Source organism: Tympanuchus pallidicinctus, unplaced genomic scaffold (assembly GCF_026119805.1).
Source record: "Tympanuchus pallidicinctus isolate F22 unplaced genomic scaffold, pur_lepc_1.0 scaffold5, whole genome shotgun sequence".
NCBI classification, from domain to species: Eukaryota; Metazoa; Chordata; class Aves; order Galliformes; family Phasianidae; genus Tympanuchus; species Tympanuchus pallidicinctus.
In genome coordinates this window covers 48,724,997-48,748,052 of record NW_026294769.1, presented here as the reverse complement: position 1 = coordinate 48,748,052, position 23,056 = coordinate 48,724,997, and the positions used below count along the sequence as shown (strand labels likewise).

Below are 23,056 nucleotides of genomic sequence, written 5' to 3'. Positions count from 1 at the left end.
GATTAAAAGTGGGAGAAGCAGACCAGAAGTGAACGCAGGGAACTGATCATGGGACTGTGAGAGGGTAATGGCCTGGCATGACACACCCACAGTTAGACAGAGTTGGGTCCCTGGCAAATGGAGAGCTGGCATAGGGTGAGGGGTGTCTGCCTCCTGAGTTGACCTTTGGAGGTCAGCTTCTAAAGACTGATCTTGGATTTCTGCTGTCCTGGAAAGAGACAATAAATGAGAGAGAGGGAATAAGGGGAGGGAGAGATTGCTTCTTTATGTCAGCGTAGCCACAAGGGGAAGAGGCTGGGCACTGGAGAGGGCTCCCTTTTTTCTCCTTTCCTGTTTCCCTGCTGCTCCAGCATGATGCTGGGAGAGGTGTGAGCATGCTTTACCAGGCCAGCGGTGGCTGGCAGGAGGACAGCCCAGGAAACCTTCTGAGCCTGTAGGGCCGTGTCAAAATTGCCAAGATTGCTGATCCTGCCAGAACCAATTCATTCATGTGGGTCAGAAAACAAGCAAGACCAAGGTGCCGTCTGCACCAGTTCATCTTGTATGTGAAACTATGTAATCCATGTTTTGTGCCTTGGCTGCATCTAGATCTCCAGCCTTTTGAGATTAGATGAGAAAGAAAAGTCTTCTAACTTTGGAAGAAGTTAGTTGCCCCTTATTTACATGCTTTGTTTTATTTCATTGAATTCTCTCACCTTCTTTTCTCTACCATCTTTCTAAAGCCAGGTGTGAATTCATTGTCATCCTTTAAATCAAATGTCCACGTTTACTCTTTAAACAGATTATAGGCTCACCTCAGGCAGAACAAACCTACTTGTTGCTTGATTAGTCGAGTGCTATTTAATTTAGCTTTCCTGTGTGCATGCCAACGTATTTGAACTGGCAATTTACAAAAAGCAATTTGTCATTAAATAGTGACTTCACTTTCTGGTGGAGAGGTCTCAAAAGCACTTTGGGAGCTTGCATGCTAACCTAAGAATGAACAGTTTTCTCTGGGACTAGTATTGGTAGGAACAATTGCTTCTGTAGAAATATCTGTGTAATACAGAACTCACATCGTGGCCTGGGAGCAGGCTCCTGCTATGCTGGGCTGTGCAGGGCAAGCACAGTGCTGCTCTGTTTGCTGCTGTGGGGTTGAAGAGAGAAAAAAATGGGTACTGATAGGCTGTGGAGGATAAGCAAATTAAGACAATACAGATTTATTAACACCAGCAGCTCCATTGTGTTTTTCTAAATATAGACTTTGACTGAAAGCCTGGCTGGTGACTGGGTGGAAACTGCCCAGGTAGACTTGGCTTTTTCCTCTTTATTACAAATAGAAAAGCTTGTGTGTAGTATGGATTAGTGGAGGGATGAGAGTGGTGCAATTGTAAGGTGGTATTCTTTTTCCTCAGTCTCCCACAATGAAGAATGAACGGGAGCAATTTGCTGGGAATTTTTGGTGCGGTTCGTTTTTTTGTTGTTTCTTGGACACTGACCAAGGGTAATCGCTTTGCCCTTAGAAGGAATTGTGTGAGCAAAGTGTAACTATGTGTGATGAATGAGGTGTGCTGGAGCCACTGGCAGCTCTAATCCATGTTTGTGGGACCATTCTCAGCCCCCAGTGAGGTTGGTTTGAGTGACCATGAGTTGCTGTCAGGGACACAGCGTTTACTGCTGGTGGATGTGTGCTGCTTGCTCTTTGTGTCTGCAAACTCAATACTGAAAAAGTGCTTTTCGTGATGTGGTCCTCAGTATGTGTAACGCATCCCATGAGAAGTATGGCTGCATAGACTTATGCCCTACCAGAGGGCCCTGGATGGACTGGATCAATGGGCCAGGATAAACTGTATGAGTTTTAGTATGGCCTAGAAGGTGGCCAAGAAGGCCCAGGTGGCCAAGAAGGCCAATGGCATCCTGGCTTGTATCAGGAATGGTGTGGTGAGCAGGACTAGGGAAGTAATCCTGTGCCTATATTCACCTCTGGTGAGGCCTTACCTGGAGTACTGTGTTCAGTTTGGGGCACCTCAATACAGAAAGGACATTGAGGTGCTGGAGCAGATCCAAAGAAGGGCAACAAGGCTTGTGAAGGGCTTGGAGAACATGCCCTACGAGGAGAGACTGAAGGAACTGGGGCTGTTCAGTCTGGGAAAAAGGAAACTGATGGGAGACCTTATTGCTCTCTTCCAATACCTGAAAGGTGCTTACAGCGAGAGGGAGTTGGTCTCTTCTCACTGATGTCAGGTGGCAGGATGAGGGGAAATGGCCTGAAGTTGCTCCAGGGTAAGTTTAGGTTGGATATCAGGAAACACTTCTTTACAGAAGGGGTTGTTAAGCACTGGAATAGGCACCCCTGGCAGGGGGCTGATCACCATCCCTGGATGTGTTTAAAAACCATTTGGATGTGGTGCTCAGGGACATGATTTAGCAGAGGGTTGTTAGTGATAGGGTAGTATGGTTAGGTTGCAGTTGGACTTGATCTCGAAGGTCTTTTCCAACCTGAGCAGTTTCTGCACTGCTCAGCCCTCTGTAAGCATTGCTGTGGGTCGAGCATGGATGGTGTTTGTTACTTTTTCTCCGCAGTAAGAAAGTGCCCACTAGCTTTCTCTTCATTAACCTTGAGTATTCATAATACTTTCAAGTGATTTATTGAATGACTTAACTAAAAATAGCAAGCAGCTTGACTATTCCTTGAGGTCAGCCAGAAGGAGACTGAGGACTAAAAGAGAAACTGTTATTAGTGTTTGTATTTATTTGTAAAGACTGAACAGGAAATAGAAAGTGAATAAAAAGAGTGTGAATAAAGAGTGTGTGTTGCGTTCTGTGGTGCCCAGCTTAGAGTTCCTGGTCTGGTGGTGACATCTAACTGCAGAGCGTTGCAGAGCAGAGCATATAAGCATTGAGCGGTGCCAGTGCTGATGAACAATCTGCAATTTGATCACTTTCACCTTTTGGGCACCTTGCCAGACTTTCTAGTCTGAAGTGGTGGCTGTGGTGACGTTTTCCTCATTGTATGAGAAAGTACATGTGTGGGTGGTATTTGTTGTTTGACAACAAAACTAACGAAGACAGGAAACTGAACAACTTCTGTTGCTCGAACTCGGGATAAAAATACACATCTTTTCATTGCTGTTTTTGCCAAAGATAAGAGTCAAACTTCCCTAAAACCCTGACTCTGATGAAGCTGATGGAAAAACCCCGCTAGTTTAAACAGACTTGGAATTAGAGCCCAATTACATAACCACGGGTGTGCATCCATTAGTCTCTCAAAACCTCTCTCCATCAGTCCCACTGATCTTTATGTACGGCTTCAATCTACCAGAGGCACTTACCATCACTGGACACAGAATCGGAGCAGGTAAAACGCCTCAGTGATTGGATACTGAAGTGTGAAATTACACAGCTCATCGTTTTACCATCTTGAATGTATTTTTTAACGGAGTGGATAAAAGCTTACTTGTACTTTAGATAGGCAATGCAATTATGACAAGCAGTCATGAGATGGGCTGGTTACTTAGGAAATTTTCTGCTTCAGCAGATCAAGTGGTAAACGCCTGCATCATACTGACAGAAAGAACGTTGTATGGAGACCTTCAGTGAACTGGGCTTTTTGAATTTGGTGAGCTAAACATTTGAGCCAACTTGATCCTTTATACATACATGCCTACGCCTTTGAAATGGCCAGAACAGTCTTTGAATTGAAAATGTTTTTGAAAACCTATTTTATAACAAGTCTCTTCTTTATGTAATTGTGTCTAATGTAAGTGCTACCTACAGAAAGAAACAGAACCAACTTTTTTACAGCCCGCTGTGGTGCAGTTGTTGCTCTGACAATCCGGGTGAGCAGTGGTGCCTTGCTAGCTCATGGTTCGCTGCTGCACAGGGCTCATCTGGCACGGAGCTGGAGGGGAAAAGTAGGACTGTAAATAATGGTGAAACTGAGGCTGCTAGGGATTTGCTTATGGATGTGTGGCCAGGTGTTGTAGACATCTGTCCTTCTTAGGGCATGAGAGAAGTGGCTTCTTCTGCCCTTTTTCTTCCCAATGCTTCCTTTGGGATGGGGCTCTGGGTTTTACCTACAGTTTGCCATGTCAAGCTGACCTGTTTCATCAGTACGAAAAAGGGTAAAGCATCCCTATTCCTTCTGGCCTTCCTTCTTCCAGCTCCCTGTGATGCACTGGACTCATTATAGAACTTGTTGCATGCTGCAGTGGGCTGCCGGAACTTGCCTGAACTGCTTGCCTAAAGCTGGCAACCAGTACAGCATCCTGATAGTGCGAGGGAAGAGGTGATAACGTCCCAGCTAGTACATGAAGGAGGAAAAAGAAAGGGAGGGAAGGAAGCAAGCCTTCCTCCTTTTGGGAACAACATCAGTTTGACTGGTTGATCTTTGCACAGAACTTCGGGATTCATTCTTCATGTTCTTAGTGAAGGCTCTTCTCCTATGAGGCATGTTCAGTCCATCCAATTTGCCAGAGGATTTGTGTCTAGAGACACTGAGGAAGCAGAGGTCACTGCATGTTTTCACTTGTGTTATTCCTTTGCCTGCAGGGGTACAGAGATGAAACTCTGATACCACTTTGCTGTGTAGTCAGACCCAAAAATAAGCTGCTCTGCTGGCACCTCTCCTACTCTGAACAGGAAAACTGTTAATGTTTTTGTCTGGAGCCAAACATAGCTCTGGGAGAACATCTGAACTGGTGGCAACACTCCTTATGTGCTCATCTCCTCTGGAGGGCTGTGCTGTCCACGTCCTGACTTGAAACAAGTTAGGGAAAACAAGAATGTGTGTATAATGTGAATGTGTCCTCCAGGCTGTAAGCTCTGGGGATCAGCTCTGACCCTTGAAGCTTTTATCCTCAGTGCCTGATTTCATTCAGAAATTGGATACATCTGTGAACTACCATTGTCTGATTTCTCCAAAACATCAACATTTAAAAAAAAGGCAGAGGTCCTTATTTTCCACTGTGATGCTTAGGCAAATGGATTACATTTTTGCACCCTTTTAAGAGATCTGTAATCTCAAGTCTCTTATTTCTGCTGGCTGCTCCCAAACTCGAGCAGTCGATTTTGGCCTTGGAAACCTCACACCTCTTTGTATCTGATCTGCAAGAGATCTTGAAAGTAAAGCTGATTTCTTTTTTCATTAGAGACACTGCTATACATCTTGGTCCACACAAAGAGCTTTCAGATGCAGACAGATCAGATGAGTGTTCTTACTTAGGAGCCAGTGAGGCGGCATTTCCAACATCTTAGTGTTGCATGTGGGAAGTTCTCTGCTGCCTCTCAGATGCCTGGATTTTGGGAGTTCTATTTGCTTAACCCTGAATGAGATTATAGGAGAAGTGATGGTGTTTCTCCATCCTGCTTGCAATCACTGCCATTCTTACTGATATCAAACCAGGAGAAAATGGAAAGAAACAAACCTTCTTGTACATCTTCAGTAGCGTTCTTCAAGTTGTTGAAATCAAGAAGATAAAACATTAACATAGATTATTAATATGTCTTTCACTTACACTTACAAAAAATGGATATTTCTGCCCATAACAGAGTCCATACACAAGGCTGTATTAAAGTAACCTGGAGCTGTAGTGTGCAGCATCTTAATGTAGACAGAATCAAAATGAGGGTCAGCAAAGACAGCGGATACTTTTTCATTAGCTTCTGTTACCTTCTTTATATCTCCTACAACAGAAGAAAATGGTAATTTCAGGGAAGATGCATGTTCATAGGAAGACTGTAGAAAATACCCTGATGTGAGATTTCAAAGCTTCAGCCACTGCAGTATCAACACCTGATGTGATGGCACTCAATAATTGCAGCTTGTGATTACAGTTAGCAATATAAAAGAAGTAACAGCCAAAATTGCCTGTAGTTTAATGAATTTACCTGCTGCCTTGTGTTATCACACTTGTTTTTAACTGTTTTTTCAGGCTTTCCCAGAGCTGGGCAGGCAGACGTGGGTGTGCCCTGCTCTTCTCCTTTTCTGCTCGGCTGCCCTCCCCTGTCCTCTTCCTGAAGCTCATAGTGTCTCGCAGGGACCTCCGACTCGCAGGGCCAGGCACGTATGCCACCTCGAGAAACGTGATAATTGTCTTAGTTAATTTTAAACCCTCCGTTTGGGAAACCAATAATTGGAAAAGCAATTATGGCTTCCCATTTTGGGCCAACCTGCTCCTTCTTAATTCGTGTCTGGTGGAAACCTGAGCGGTCAATGGTGGGCGTGTTTTGCAGAGTGTAACGTGAAGTAGCAGGATTGCTGAATGAGAAGTGAACCTGTTTTGCAAATACAGTCCTCTGCTTTCCTCCTACCTGAGGCCTTCCCTTTGTTCCTGTGATCAAGGAGGAAAAGGCTCCAATATCTCTAAATAATTTTTGTTTAGAACTGGATGTGGTGTATGGGAAGGGCCGTGGTTGTTTTCCATAGAATCTCCTATAATCTTATTGACATCCCTCTCTCCAAGTTTAATAGCACACTTCCTGCGTCAGTTATTGCAGGATTTCAGATGTCACAAATTGTTGCCTGTTCTGTATGGGACAGAACGGGTGCCTGGGTGAGTGCTAGATTTTAAATGTGGAATGTGCTTGTAAGTGTGTACAAGTACATGTCTAAGCCCACGTGCAAGTGAAAATTTCTGGCATTCATCTGGATGTTTGCTGATGGACGAACATCTCAGATTGGGTTCTACACTTGCAGATGAATTAGATTTAGCTAGATAACGTGTGTGTGTCTGCTGTGACAGTGAAGTGATGGAAACTTCTTGGTGACTCCAGTTCTTGCTGCCTAGCACCATACTGTGCATCTGTACAGCAAATATTCAGATTCGATTTTTAATGTTTAGAAAATAAGTACTTTGGACACTTTCTATATTCAGACAAATGATGAAGATATGGACTTTGTTCTAGCTAGGTTGAAAACAAATACTACGATCACATTGATATATTGGAGAGAACAGGTACAGTGACCTTAAGATGCTACATCTTAGGTGTTAGAGAGCAGTGGTTTACAAATGCTTGGAGTGATTAGATTAACACGGTTTGTGTATAATGAGCAACTGCTGGTGAAGCAAGTAATTAAATGCAAAGTATGCTCCAAAATGTAATGATACATTGAAATTCAGGGCAGATTAGTTCCAAGCATCATTACAAGAATGTCTTATCTCTTTGTATTCCTGTATGAATAGAGGTTTCTGGCTAAATGAAAATTCAGTCCGCACAACGTTTTCTTCCCTTGTGGTGAGAACGCAGTCTCAGAATGGCAAAAATGAGACCCTTCTTACATAAAGAATGCTGCTAAAATAACTCAAACTGCAAATACTGTATGAAGTAGTAAGAATAAACCTAAACCTTTGTCCTCACAGGGATTCAATTTAAATATTTTTTACTTGTATGATGTTATCTTGGTAATAAGTTCAGTGTTTCTCATTGCTGCTATTCTGTTTGCTGTCAACTCTGCTGCTGATTTCTTTCTTGTTCAGAAAAATGGATAGGCTTATTGTTGTCCCTAGAACATAGCCTGCTGCTCAGGCTGTGCTTGAAAATAGTCTTGCAGGTATTGATCTCTTATTTTAGATGAACGTGTATCATGTCAAATGTATTCATTTCATTGTTACTAATTGGCATGCATTTACACCTTCCATGTTAGGCTGAAATATATTGATTCCTTCTTTCTCTCCTCTGTTGAGCTGTGTATTTGTTCAGTTGTGAGTCAGAAATGGTAGAGCCTTGTTTTAAAAAAATCCTGTGACTTTTGTTTTTTCACCAGATGGCAGCTTTAGTGGTGGTCCATAACACATAGCATGCTTGTGTCTATTTCAGAATGTGGAAGAGGTGGCCACAAAGCTGGAATAGAAAAATAGCTTGTGAAATGCAACAGAGCTGTGTGGCAGGTTGGTGGCACTAAACCAACTTGTGGCTATCAGTGCTTTTCCTAGGAATCAGGAGAGGGTTTTCTGGTAGAATGACACCAACTGGTCTCATAGGCAATGAGATGGCATTCCAAAATCCCCATCTTGAACCGTGCTTTCTTTAGAAGCTATACAGTGTTACTACTGTATGTAAACCAAGGATCTCAACATTAAGTTGAAATCATTTATGTGTTGACAATACAAATTTATCCAGAATTGGAGCAGTGAGCATTGATGTGTGGTGTTGATGTGGTTGGTGTCTTTTTTTAAAAGAACTTCTCACCCATCTTTTCTGCAAAGCAGACAGGGTGGCTTGCAAGGGATCTTTGTTTTGGAATGAAGTGGCACTGGGGCCAAGTCTGACTATGGTGGCCTGTAGTTGAAATACTGCAAGTGCAACTTTGAGTTGAGAGAGAAAAGGAAGTTTGTATGAAAATGATAATGGTGTCAAGAGTATTAAGTTATAGTGATGCTGATTTTTTTTTTGTATTTGAGCAGCTGTTTTCCCAAAGCACATTTCCACTTGCTTTTTTTTTTTTTTTTATCCAGAGGTTTGAATGAAGTCAATTTTTGTACACTCTTCATCCTCATAAAATATTTCAAAATGTTTTTCTAGAGGCAATTTTATTTTGTTATAATATGAACTATCTCATCTGTAGGGAAAAAAGTAAGTAAACACAAAATGGCACAAATTGGCAATAGTGCATGGCTATTTTATTTACCCCAGCCTCTAGGATGCAAACTTTGCACAGAGGGATCTTGCTCAGGCGTCTTGGTTCTTGGGGAGTCCCGGCAGACCCAAGAGGACAAGTTGGTGTTGGCAGTTGTCTCCCAGAAGAGGAGAATGGCAGAAGGTCGGGCAAATGCAGTCACCTTCCACTGGCACAGATCAGTGCAGCTTCACTGTGGGTTGAATGCTGTGCGATTGGGATGAGCAATGCTGCGTGCTGAGCAGCTACTTTCTTTTTGTTCCGTCTCACTCATTGATGCCCACCTTGTTGGTAGATTGGCCCCTGGTTTGTTTGTAGAATTGGCAGCAAAGTATGTGCCTTACGTGACTTGGCAATTCTGATTGTTTTTCTATTGCTGTCAGCCTGTGCAGACCCTTGAAAGGCTATTAAAAATAAGATCTGTGCTCCTGGTATGCCCACCTGAATCAACAGGTATGGCACAAGAAAACAGGATCTGCAAGGACATGTGTGAGAGTCAGTTACAACCTTTACAGGGCCATTTCTGTACATTTGAGTCACATGTGATATTCTTGGGATGCTAATACTTGTCAGCTTATAGAACAGGCATCAAGGCCAGTCTGAATGGGGCTGTGAGCAACCTGGTCAGAGGGAGGTGTCCCTATAGCAGGGAGTTGGAACTAGGTGATCTTAAAGGTCCCTTCCAACCCAGACCGTTCTATGATTCTATGGTCTTAATGCCTTTTAAATGTTAGTGACTTATTTGAAAATAACTATCTTCAGTTTTTGATCAGCAATATACCAGAAGCGAAGGAAGGTGCTAAAAAGCCCCTTGAGATTGTACTCAGGATGTGAATTTGTAGTCTGTCAGATTTAAGGCTGTCGGTTTGATTCTAAGTATACCTCTTCTTATGTCTGCGCTTGCAGATCCCTTGGCTAGGTGGTTCAATACTCGAGCTGTTTGATCAACACATTTATTGCTATTCAGGGAAAAATCCGAGGTCAAATTGAACTGAAATTGGAAGAGACTGAAGTTTGAATGCATTGTGGTCATAGTATCAGGGATATGGCTTTGGGCAGATTAATAATGGTCTGCAGATATGTTAAGGTATAAACTATTGAAAAAACTGTAATCTGCATGTCCTTTATAGTGAATAGAGAAAAAGTTATCTAAAACTCCTCAAAAATAGGACTGATATGGAGTGTGCTTGAATTTGGGCAGGACTTCCATTGCAGTGCATCAACTTGATCAGGGCACATGAAATTCAGGACTGGCAACTCGGTGGTGACAAGGTACTACCAAACATAGGCTTCCATAGGCAGGCCAAGGTGACTTTTGAAAAAATAAAAAATGTAATGTGCTGATGGAAACACTAAAAATATTAACAGTGTGGTAATCATTTAAATGTAGGATTAAATTACTTGAGTTAAAGAATAATTTAGAAGAAATTTAAGCTTGAAATAAGAACTTTAACCAAAATATGTGTCATGGTCTTGGCAACTTCAAAGCAGAAAGTAAAACTTTTTCTGCTTTTGGTTTAGGAAAGGTTCTGGCTAGAAACCAAAGCAAAAAGTTCCTTTCAGTTTTCATAAGATTACCAAACTCTGGCTGAAGCAGCACCTGCCTCTGGTTTGCCTGAGCATAGCTAGAGTACAGCGCCATTGCAGACCTTGGAGAAGGGGAATACTTCAGATTAATCAAGGGTAGAGACTTTGTAACCCTGTCATTGTCTCTGAAGAAGTTCCTGGAAATGTTCCTGCTGTTAGATGTTGAAAACTTGAAGGACTGTGTGAGAGGGCCAGCACTTCTTGAAAAGGAACAGAAAGAGTAGAATCGGGTTAGAGCCAAGTGGGTGCAAGTACCAGATCTGAGCTCCAGGAAGGAGAACAGGTAACATTCAACTGTCATTTCCAAGTGTATCAAAAGTCTCATGTGCCCATAGTGGTAGGAGGGAAATTGTCAAAGGGAGGTGACGGTAACTGCCGATAGAAAACAAGGGTAGATGAAAATTTGCAGATCTTTTATAACTTGTATTTCTGTAACTGAACTTCCAAGCAATGTCAGTTGCCTGAGGGCAGGTTGCAAAGCACTTGGCTCAAAGCAAGCTGAAGGTTACGGATGGCTTGAAGGGAAAAATATGCAAAGAGTTGCATAGAAAAGCAATGACTGTAACATAAAGTGGTTTGAACGTGTGGTAATTACTTGTGTATGGAAAAAATTATGGAGGTATTTATCAGCAGTTGATACTGGAGGCAGTAAGGTGGCAAGTATTGAGGTATGTTGGCAAGAAAAAGCAAACCATTAGCTGGCACCATAATCATGTAGTTTTAACCACTTCCTAGCTAATGAGAGAGAAATGCTAAGTATCAGAAGTATTATCTGTGAGACTGCCTGCTTGCATTAGACATTCCACTAAGTTTTTGCTGCAATGTATTGTAGCTTTACAGAACTGCCAAAAGCCTTGAAATGGTTAAAAGGCTTCTGGATTCACGGGGAAAAAAGTTTCTGATAAGATAGAGCAGATAACTTATTTGGAAAAATACATTAGAAATTGGTAATGCTATCTCACAGCTATGAATGATCATGAATTAGAACGTGAAAAGTGGGTAGCCCCAATGGTTTATCAATGGATTTACCAAACAGTGAGAAATTTGATCAAATTACTGTGGCAGATGATGCTCTCACATTAACTTGCTCGTACATACATACTAGGTTGCCATAAAAAGGTCATGTACTCTTCCACAAAGGGCAGAAGTTTCAAGTGGAACTGGCTCTTGTAGGTGTGGATGAATTAAAGGAAAAAAAGCTGTCTGCAGAGCAGAGGGGAGTTACCAGACAGTAGCCACTGAATTCAAGTCCAGACTTGTTATCATCACCTGTTTTTAAAGGAGAAAAGATACCTTATGAGAAATCACGAGGGGGAAGTTTAGAAAGATGCTTTTTTTTTTTTTTTTTTTTTTTTTTTTTTTTTTTCCCCAATTATCTGTTGAAAGCAGAAAGAATAAGCACTAGATGTGGTCTCCTGCCATTTCTGGCTATTTAACCAATGGACCTGATCTGTTCATCTGCTGGTGGACCTTCTGCAACCTTCTGAACATTTGAATCTGTGGTCATTTTTCACTTTCACACACTTGCTTGGATCTCGCTATTAATGATGATATATTGAAATATGAAAACCCAACCATTATTTGAATGTATTTGAGCTGAATGTGAATATCATATCATATCATATCATATCATAGAATGGCCTGGATTGAGAAGGACCACAATGATCATCTAGTTTCAACCCTCCTGCTGTATGCGTAACAGTTTGGTTTGTATCACAGTAAAAGTGATTCTGTTCTTAATGTTTTTGATTCTATTTGTCTAACCGTTAATTTAGTCATGTCTGCAACCTTTTGTGATCACTATGACTAAATTTAATGATGTGTGACAATATATTTGTTGAAAATGAATAAAATGTCATAGTCCCATTGAGAACAAATTATTTTCTTCTTTGGTAAAATGATGAATATATTGGGTAGAAAAAAAAAAAAAACAACAAAAAACTAAAAACAAAGCAAAATCATCCTGTTGGATAGAGTGAATAGAGAAACTGAATGCCTTCTTTGCTTCAGTCTTCACTACCAAGGCCAGCCCACAGGAATCCCTGACTCAGGAGACCAGAGAGAAAGTGTGGGGAAAATAAGGCTTTTCCTTGTTTGAGGAGGACTGGGTTAGATTGGTTTTGGCAAATGTGGCACCCACAAGTCAATGGACCCTTCTGGGATGCACCCACAAGTGCTGAGGGAGCTGCTGAACATCACTGCTTGGCCATTCCTGATAATCTTTGAAAAGTCATGGCGATCAGGAGGGATGATTGAGAAAGTAAGCAGATGTCACCTCAGTCTTCAAAAGGGCAAGGAGGGCCTGGGAAACTGCAGGCCATTCAGCCTCATCTCCATCCCTTGAAAAGTAGTGGAGCAACTCATCCTGGAGGCCATCTCTAAGCGTGTGGAAGACAAGAAGGTTGCTAGAAGTAGTCAGCATGGATTCAAGAATGGGAAATCATGCTTAACCAACCGGCTTAGCTTCTATGGGATGACTGGCTGAATGGATGAGGGGAGAGCAGTGGGTGTTGTCTGCATGGACTTCAACAAGACTTTTGTCACTGTTTCCCATCATACCATCAAACTCACTAGGTGGGAGCTAGATAAATGGACTGTGAAGTGGATTGAGAACTGACAGTGCCATGTCTTAGAGGTTTGTAATAAAGGACATGGTCTGTTTGGAGGTGTGCAGCTAGCAGTGTCAGTACTGAATCTAGTATTGTTTAACTTGTGTATCTCTGACTTGGATGAAGGGATACAGGGCCCTTCTCAGGAAATTGGCTTATGATATAAAACCAGGAGGGGTAGCTGATATCCTGGAGTGCTCCACAGCCTTTGGGAGGGTCCTGTCAGGCTGGAGAGATGGGCAGAGAAGAACCTCTTGAAATTCAATGAAGGTCCTGCACCTGTGGAAGAATAATCTTATGCAGTGGTACAAGCTGGGGGCTGACCTATGGACTTAGCAGAGAAGGACCAGGGGATCCTGGCGAAGTACAAGTTGAACGTGAGCCAGCATTGTGCACTATTGGCCAAGAAGGCCAACGGTGTCCTGGGTTGCCTTAGGAAGTGCACTGCCAGCAGATAGAGGGTAATGATTCTTCCCTTCTGGTCAGCCCTAATGAGGCATCACCTGGAGTAGTGTCCAGTCCTGGGCTTTCCAATACAGAGGAGACTTCGAGTTCCTGGAGCATGTCCAGGGAAGGGCTACTAAAATACTGAAGGGACATCTCACATGAGGAGAGCTGGACCTGTTCAGCCTGAAGGAGAGAGGACATGGGGGATCTCCTCAATGTGTATAAGTATCTGAAGGGAGGTGTCAGGATAGGATCAAACTCTTCTCTGTGGTGCCCAAATGATACAGGACAAGAGGCAATGGGCACAAACTGAAACACAGGAATTTCCATCTGAATTCAAGTAAAACCTTCATTTCTTTGAGGGTGACAGAGCATTGGGATAGATTACTCAGACTCCTCATTACTCCTCAGAATTGAGGAGTCTCCTCCCCTGGAGATATTCAGAAGCTGCCTGGACACAATCCTGGGTAATGCGTTCTAGTGCCTTGCTTGAGCCAGAAGGTTGATCCAGTGACCTCCAGAGCTCACTTCCAACTTCAGCCATTCTGTGGTTCAGACTGGAATTGGAGAGTAGAGAAAGGAGGAGTCTGCCTTTGCCTTGGAAGATGATAAAACAGCAGAATTCAAATTTTTATACACACCTTCATTTGGCTTTGCATAATCTCTAGGCTGGATATTGGAACCTAGGTGATCTCAGTCATTTCTTGTCTTCAGTGCATCACTTATTTCAGGTCTATCTCCTTGAAAACAGAAGGTTACTCAGTATCTGAAAATATTCAGACCCTCAGAAAAGACGTTTCTGTAAATCTAAGAACTTTTCCAAAAATACGTATTAGATCATAATTAGATTTATATTGTTTATATGTCTTCTTTTAATTCTGTGATCGCATGCTGATTGTTTTGTCTTCCAGACAAATTTTCTTGGTAATGTGTCATTTTTTCGTGTGTGAAGTGTAAAATGACTAATTCTTTGTACTGTTTACATTCACAAAGTAACAATTTCAGTTTTGTATTTGAAGCAAGTGCCAGAAGTCCTTCCATGGAAACACAAGAATGAGACACATTAAATCACTGGTCCCAAATATGACATATACTTCACATCGTAACAAAACAAAATTACCTTGGCAAGACTCTTCCTTGTGAACTGGAAATAGGTTGCACCTTTTTATACCTGCCAAGATCTGAAAGCTATAAATAGATTTGTGGGGAGGAGATACATATATGTATTTGTATACATAGGTATTAATTACATATATATTTATTCATTTTTTGAACAATGACAAGAAGGCTTAAGGTGGCAGAGTTTACAGAGGAAAGGATTCCTGCTTATCTGTGCTGTTGGTATCTGATGGTAATGCATCCTGGATTTCACCACTGTAACATCCATAGTAATAGTAACAGGTGTCTAAAAATCCACTTTGCAAGTCTTGAAGACTTCTGGACACCATGCATGTGCTTTGGAAGTACATCTATTCCAGCCAGGTTGTTCTGTCTTCTGGTGGCCATTTGGCTTCAGAGGAGGGGACTGCCACCCAGGACTAGCCCTGGAACTTCTGGCAAGCTAGTGGTTGAAACTCCTGATGTTAAAAGCACATAAATGGCTTCAGAAGCTCCTTTATTTCTTGGTTGCCTTTTAGAAAGACATATGTGTAAATTCTGACATTTAATGGGATTTTAGGATGAGAGCAGTCAGAATTTCTTTTGAATAGTTACACAGCACAGATGTGTGCGCATTAAATATAAGTTGTGCGTACTGTGGCTTACGGTGTTTCAAGTCCAATACCTTTTTTATTTAACATTAAGACTTACTGGATTGCTTTGCCAAATGGCCAATAATTGCTTATTTTCCTGGGCTGTCTTTAACACTATGGAGAAATTAGTAGCAGTTCCAGAATTTATGAATAGCAAAGAAATAGTATTCTCTGATTCAAAGAGCTAATTAAAATGTCTGTGGATATTGGGTCCTCACCACCACTTTTTAGAGAAATAAGAGAAAAATTTAATAACTGCTCTTAATTTTGCAGGCAACCAGCATCAAGCGTGAAATGACCTTCCCTGCATTTCAACAGGAGGATGTAAAAACTGACATCAGTCAAAAACTGCCAGACCAACAGTTTCTCCTGTTCACCACGAAGGAGGAAGATCTAAAAACAGCAGAGACCAAAAAAGCAAGCAGAGTTCATGAATATGAAAAGGAAAACACTCGTTCTGTTTGTCTTCTGGAACAGAAGCGCAAGGTTGTTTCTTCAAACATTGATGTGCCTCCAGCAAGGTAAGGGAAGTTTGGTTTGGTTTGGTTTTGTTGTTGATTGTTGGAGTTTTTTATGCTTTTCATGTGTATTTTTTTCTTCCTGGTGGGATATTGAAGGCAGCTTTGCCAAGTGTACTGTGAACTGTTAAAACTGGTATTTATGTTTAAGCAGCCCAAAGTTGATCTTGACTGTTCTACTTGAGAGATCTGCTGGAAAGTAGCAAACAGTAGAAGGAGCTGAGACTGCCAGAAATGTAGGACTTGCAGTGATTTTGCTATTATCACATGCTGCAACTGAGATAAGCCCAGAAGAGGATGTACCTTAACAGGGGGAGATTGTTGACCCATCTTCAGCTTTGCCTGATAAATAATCTTCTAAATGTGACATAGTATCATACCTACAGCTACCTATTAGTCACAGGAATGTGCAGTGACTTATTCTAGAAATTGAATTTGTAGTATCATATTTTCCTCCATCTGCTTACATGGGGTTAAGCTGAGTCATGATGTGGTCTATGAAATGAATTAACAGAAAAAAAGTGGTGAGGAAAAGCCAGTGCAGGAAAATCAAATCTGTATGAAATGGGAATTTAGGGATTTTGTTGTTGCTTTTTTAATTCTTATTCCTTGGATTTCGTGTGGATACACATAAATTATTGTGACTGCAGCGCTACACTTCTAATTATAAAATACTTACAGGGAAATATTTTGAGAAAAAATATTTGTTCTTTTATGTTTGTTATGCATTGTCTATATAGCAGCAAAAAATTCAAGATTTATTTATATATATATATGTATATATATATTTTTTTTCTGACATTTAGGTGCAATAATAGTAAGAGAAAAAGAAACAAAGAATTTTGTACTAGCTAACGATTAAAGAGAAGGGGATAGAAAAACAGCGTGTAGAACTTTGAACTTTTTGGGAAGGAATTCTCTTCTTGGAGAAAAGGAATGACTCCTCTAGGCAAGGGCTAGAGAAAGAAAAATATCCAGTAACTCTGAACAGATTCTCTTGAAACAGTGGTGAAAAACTGATACCAAATTGGGTGTTCTGTCTTGCAAGATAACAAGTGCATGAGAGTTTTTTTAATATTCCTAGTAAATACACTTGCATATGATATACAGTGAAGTTCCTAGCATGTTTATTTTCTAGAATGTCACTTATTAAGTAGTCAAACTGTACGTTTTGTTGGTTTTTTGATTGCTTTCTAAAAACAAACATAAAGCTGCATGTTTTGTCATGTCACTCAGAAGAGAATCATCTTACTCTTCTGGCTCTCATGGATGACAATTGTGAAAACCACTAAGTTCACAACCACTTTGACAGAACTGTCAAAGGAACATGCTAGTCACATTTACTAGGCATTTACAAGGCATTTACTAGGCACATATCTAGTAAACAGCTATGCCTTAAATAGGATGCTTACTTATTTTTTTTCACTCATAATCAGCCCTGTAATAATGACTGAGTGCCCACATATCTCAGAACAAATGTAATGATCAGAAGATTCAGGTCAAAAGGCACCGTAGGAAGTGACCTGGAGCAGTGCCCTGCTCAAAGCATATGTTAGCACATCCATTTTAAAATGTGCAAAATAAAGGTTCGGGCTTTAGGAGATTTTTATTTGACTTGATTGAGATAATCCATCTCAAAGAGTCAAGCTCCTCTTTCCTGTAACTTCGAGATCATCTTTCTTCTGAGGGATGAACGTTTCTTCCCCAGCAATACGGAAAAGAGAATGAATAAGCATCTTTAATACCCCCTTAAAACTAATTGTGGCACTAGTTGTGAGCACAGGATACTAGGATGATAAGAAGCATATTTGTTTGCAAAAGTGTCCTGTAAAATTGTTCATCGTTCCTGTATTTTGTTGTATGCACATATCTGAGAATTTTTTGCATGTTTTCATATGTGCAAGTGAAGCTGCTGTATTAGGAGACTTAAGGAAGAAAGCAGGTAACAGATCTAGAATCTAAATTCAGTAGTGATAAGTATCTTGGTCACTCCTGCTGCACGTTTGATTTTCCATTGGAATGGGAGATGGCTTTTTGTCCTGTTTGTCAACAACACACAGGAAGTGTGCAAAAACCTTTGCTTGGAGATCTTACTAAATACTTGTTGTAATGAGGGGAATGCCCAATCCCACTTTGGTAGGGACTGTTGAATCTGTACAAGTCATGTTGTCTGGGGTACAAAAGAATGTAAGGCCAGGCATTTGACATTCTCCTAGCTCTTTACAATAATATGATATTTACAAAAGTGTGGGAGAAGTCAGGAGGTGAATATAATCTTCAGTTTCATGTGGCTGTATCACCATCTTGAGAACACCTAACACTAGCTAAAACTTAGCTAGTGTTTTGAAGTGCTATGAAAATGCAGTTCACTCTCTATTCTGTTCTAAAATTTTGATGGAGCTGAGGAGATTATCAGCTTTGCTGATAATGCCGAATTGAAGAGGAAGGTTGAACTTTACTAAACCCTGAGCAATATCAAAGTGGTTTAGAGACAAGTTTATCCAACTGCAAAATCTTCATTAGCAGGAACGTGTGAGTGTCCTCATAAGATCTATGGAACATTGTCTGCAAGAGGATTGGTAACATGGAAAGGTATCCTTCACTTTGACCACTTAATGAAACAAAGTCCATCCCATCTCATCTGTTCTTAAGGATACTAGAGAATGTGAATGAAAATCTTTGTGAGACTCTGTATCCAAATATCGGACTGCTCAAAAAAGTTGCTGTGATAAATGCTGCTTCTCAGACTCAGCTGCAGTAGTGCTGCAGTGCTCTGATTATTGCTCACAGACTACAGTCTTAGAAGCATGTGAAAATATTTTATCGTGGTCTCTGGCATTTCAGGTGCTTCATTTTAAGGTGCGCTGAAATTACTGTAGATGGAAATACAGAGGGGAAACATCTGGGTCACTATGTATGGAAAATGGGAATCCAGTGAAGAATGTGGACAGTAGAATTTTGGTTTTTGAGGACTGGTAGATCCATAGTATTTAGCAGCCCAGCAGTAGTTTTCTGGAGGATGGAAGATGTGGGTTCAGGCTCTTCTGTTGTGTTTGGAGCAGTGCCATGGACTCATCCAGGGAGGTGTCCTGAACATTGCATTCCTGGCATACTCTAAGTGCTGCATGGGGCAGATCTTTAAAGTAATAGTGTCAGGCTAAATGTACCAATATTTTATTACATACTGGAAAATTTTAATACTGAAATACACATTAGCTTTTAAAGATGATTGTTTACATTTTCTGTTTCATCTTGCATTATACATGCAGACCTTTCTGCCTCTTTCTTCTGCTCTATTGGAAGTTTCTGCTAGATTAAAGTAGAAGATTTTAAAAAATAAAAGCTATTTTTTAAAATGTTGGAATACAAAAATGAGATATGAACTTAAAAGCATGAAGTCTTTCCTTTTTCAGATCTCTTCATTCTGTCGTTGTACAGAAATACTACACAAGGTGTATAGCACTAATTTTTCAAACTCAGATGAGTCCAGTAAAACTGTTAGCTTAGCAAATTAGCTGTTTAATATAAAGCAAGGAACTCAAATTTCCTTATCACTTTTCAAAGTTTAAATTTATCATCAGTTTTAGTGCTTAGAGTACTGGTCTTGGAGAAGACGGTCTGACAACTCCACTACAAACTGCAGTTATCTCCTGAGAATTGAGATTTTGTCTACAGAGCAGAGCATTTTTGTTGACCTGCAGTTCGACTACAAGCGATCAAACATAGAACAGATCCCTGGGATCTGAGTAGTGAAAGGTCATTTTGTAATAAGAGTGGTGCCACGCAGGGAATAATAGTGTTTCATTGTAGGCAGAAGGAAGCCCAGCTCTGCTGGTGTTCTCAGCAGCTGTATCTGCAGAGGTCAGCTGCAATCAAAGATGATGTCCCCAGCAGGCAGCAGTGTAGAAGTTAGCGGAGCCTTTTCACTCATTTGTATTTTCATCAGTTATGCACCAGAATCCACACTTAATCCCAAAGCAAGTCTGCAAGAAAGAGAAGCAGCCTGGACCAGTGGCAGCACAGCTGGGAGGAGTTGGGGCCTGGACAGTGACTGCTGCTCAGTTCTGTAGAGGCTGCATGTGCTGCAGGGATTGACTAGAAGGTGAGCAGCACACAGCAAGGGGTAAAGTTTCCTACTTTCACGTGAAACGTAAGGGTAAACATGTAGAAGTAGTGTTGGGGTTAAAACTTCATTTAAACAGATGTGATTTGACCAGCTGCATCTGGAAGCCCTTCATAACATCTCTGCATTTCCTGCAAAGGTAATGTCAAAGCTTTTGACACCATCTCCCACGGTATTCTTCTGCAGAAGCTTGGCTTGGACAGGTACACTCTTGGCTGGGTAAGAAACTGGCTGGAAGGCTGGGCCCAGAGAGTGGAGGTGAACGGAGTTAAATCCAGCTGGTGACCTGTCATGAGTGGTGTTCCCCAGGGGTCGGTGCTGGGGCCTGTCCTCTTCAATATCTTTATTGATGACCTGGATGAGGGCATCGAGTGCACCCTCACTAAGTTTGCAGATGACACCAAGTTGGCTGGAAGTGTTGGTCTGCTGAGGGGTAGCGAGGCCCTACAAAGGGATCTGGACAGGCTGGATAGCTGTGCTGAAACCAGTGGGATGAGGTTCAACAAGGCCAAATGCCGGGTCCTGCACCTTAGCCAGCAACAACAGGCTTGGGGCAGAGTGGCTGGAAGACTGTGTAGAGGAAATGGACCTGGGGTGAATGATTGATGCTCGGCTGAACATGAGCCAGCAGTGTGCCCAGGTGGCCAAGAAGGTCAGTGGCATCCTGGTTTGTATCAGAAACAGTGTTGCCAGCAGGAGCAAGGCAGTGATTGTCCTCAAGTACTCAGCTCTAGTGAGGCTGCACCTCGAGTGCTGTGTCCAGTTTTGGGCACCTCACTGCAAGAAAGATATTGAGGCCCTGGAGCGGGTTCAAAGGAGGGCGACAAAGCTGGTGAGGGGTCTGGAACACAGGGCTTATGAGGAGCAGCTGAAGGAGCTGGCATTGTTCAGTCTGGAGAAGAGGAGGCTCAGGGGAGGCCTTACTGCTCTCTGTAATTACCTGTAGTGAGCTGGGGATCGGCCTCTTCTCTCATGTAACTGGAGATAGAGCTGGAGGGAATGGCTTCAAGGTGTGCCAGGGGAGATTCGGGCTGGACGTTAGGAATTACTACTTCTCTGAAAGAGTAAGGCACTGGAATGGGCTGCCCAGGGAGGTGGTGTAGTCACTGAGCCTGGAGGTGTTCAAGGAACGTTTGGACATTGTGTTGAGGGACATGGTTTAGTGAGAACTGTTGGTGATAGTTGGACTGGATGATCTTATAGGTCTTTTCCAACCTTGGTGATTCTGTGATTCTGTCTTTTCTGGTGTGATGGAAGGGAGCAACTTGAAATGTCCAAAAGGGGTGGAGAATCAAGGAAGGAAATGAACAGGCATCACTCCTACCCTTCTGGAGGGTGGCAGTGTTTTAGTAATTTTGTTAACTTCTTACTAAATGATGTCAAAAATATTATGAAATATGTATTATCCCCTTCCATATCCTTCACCCAATCCCTCCAGTACCATATCTCCTCTGGAAAAAACAAAAGGGAAGAAACCCGAATTTTCCAACTGCTGAATTTTCTTTACATTGTTTGTGCTCTTAATGGAAAAGCCAGAGCTAAACCTCAGTTGTGTAAGTACTTACGATAGTGAGAAAATAGCTATTGTGCAATAAAAACCTCTAGTTCCTTGGCCTTTCTTGTTCACTGTTAAGTAGTGCCATTTACAGTGACAATCATATATGCTGGATCTTCCTATCTTGTGTTTCTTTTTTTTTGTTTTTTTTTTTTTTTTAAGAAAGAGTTGCACTGTTGTTACAAAATGAATTTTTATTCATGTAGCTATACATTATCTGCTAATTAGTTCATAATTTATTGGAAAAATATGTGATAGAAATTGAAGTAAAGTAAATGAAATGTCTTTAGGAATTCTTTCCCTCATTGCCATTTTATGCACTTCTAATAGAGGCATGGAAAACTACAGGAAAATAAATGGTAGCTGTGTTTTCTAGCCATCATTGTAAGGAGACAGCTTAGGCAGTGCTGTGTTTTTGTCCCAGAATGCTTTTCTTGCCTGGTATCTCCAGGAACGTAGCTTTGGGCAACCTTCTGGTCAGGGGGTTTGCTGTTGATCCCTGCGGCCTGCTGGGCATGGCTGGTGATGCAGCATGCATTTCAATGGGAACATCTGCATGTTTTCCAAGCCAAACCTCTCCAGGAGCCTGACTTTTGAGATCAAAAGCAGTATCTGCATAACTCTGATATCCTCAGGAGGAGGACTTTGTGATGTACTTGCAGGAGGAAGAGCCCAGTGATCACATTGTGTGCTGTTTTGTTTGCCCAGAGATGTTTATTCAGATGCAGTCTTCACATTCGTTTAGAAGAGCCCAGCTTCACTGTGAAGAGCTCCTTTTTTATTTGCTATGTAATGTTGGCAGAACAGATCGATCATGCAATTTCAGAGGGAGTCAACTATTTGTTGGCCAATGGTGCTTTTCAGGCAAATGGCTGAAAACAGAAGGCCAAGAAACCAGGCTGTGCTGCAGATTTATTGTAAGCTTCTGCAAACTTCCTTCCAGCTCAAAATCGCTTCATTTAGACATTTTTCAATTTTTTTTTTTTCCAACTACCCTTTGGACTGAATGTTCTCATCTCTTTAAGTTCTATTTTTTGTGCATTCATCATAGTTGGAAACTTTGAAACCCATTGTTTTTCATGTAATGAAAATTACACCCGAAGTAATTCCCATGTTTCAGAGCTTCTGTAATAATGTTGGTAGTTGGCAATACCATGTGTTTAAAATCAGCTTCTCCAAATATCCGCACCAGCTAATTATTGAAGTATTAAATTGTTGCTTTGTTTTGCTAGGCTTCTTTAGTTAAATTTGTGTGCAGCTTGATTGGATTTCACCCAAGCAGTCATTAGAGCTTGATTATGTTTAATATTGATGGTGTACTGCTTGTCATGGTCTGCTGCAAAAAAGACGTGCCTTCTAGGATCCCATTGTTAAGGGGGAAAAGATGTTTAGACAAAAAGCAGTCGTGTTCTTCATGTGCTTCTTGATGCTGCTTTCCAGTACTAGATTTTCTTTATCTTACTGTAGCACTGTATGTGTATATTAAACTCTAGGGGCCTTTGAAAATGCACGTGTAACAGAATGTAGCAGAAGTTGAATTGAAAAATATAGATTAAATTGCAAGTAAAAACTCTGTAAGTGCTTACTACAGTTAGAACAGAGCCAAACTGTAACTCCCAAAGTTACCTTACTCATTTAACTGAGATCTTCCAGATCCCTTGCCTCGGTGTTCATTGCCATGATAGATGAAGCAGCTGCTTGTGATGCTGAAACAGTAAAGGGGAAAATGTCCATTGATGTATTTGTGACTGCATTTGAGCTGTGGAAATCTGACCTGTTATGTGATGAGGTGTGTCAGGTCTCAGTGACCCTGAGGAGCAGAGGACATGATCAGGAGGACTATCCCATTCAAAGGGTGGCTGAACCTGGG

The 23,056-nt window shown here is 41.5% G+C and overlaps 1 protein-coding gene across 2 annotated transcripts in view; it reads left to right on the top strand.

Moving 5' to 3' along the window:
- Window positions 1-23,056, top strand: part of ZNF704 (zinc finger protein 704) — a 91,682-nt gene that overhangs the window by 1,722 nt on the left and 66,904 nt on the right. For both annotated transcript variants that reach the window (XM_052704014.1, XM_052704016.1), the window contains exon 2: window positions 15,264-15,511. In XM_052704014.1, the coding sequence (XP_052559974.1) occupies window positions 15,285-15,511 (227 nt within the window). In that variant the 5' untranslated portion in view covers window positions 15,264-15,284. The remainder of the gene's footprint in view (window positions 1-15,263; window positions 15,512-23,056) is intronic.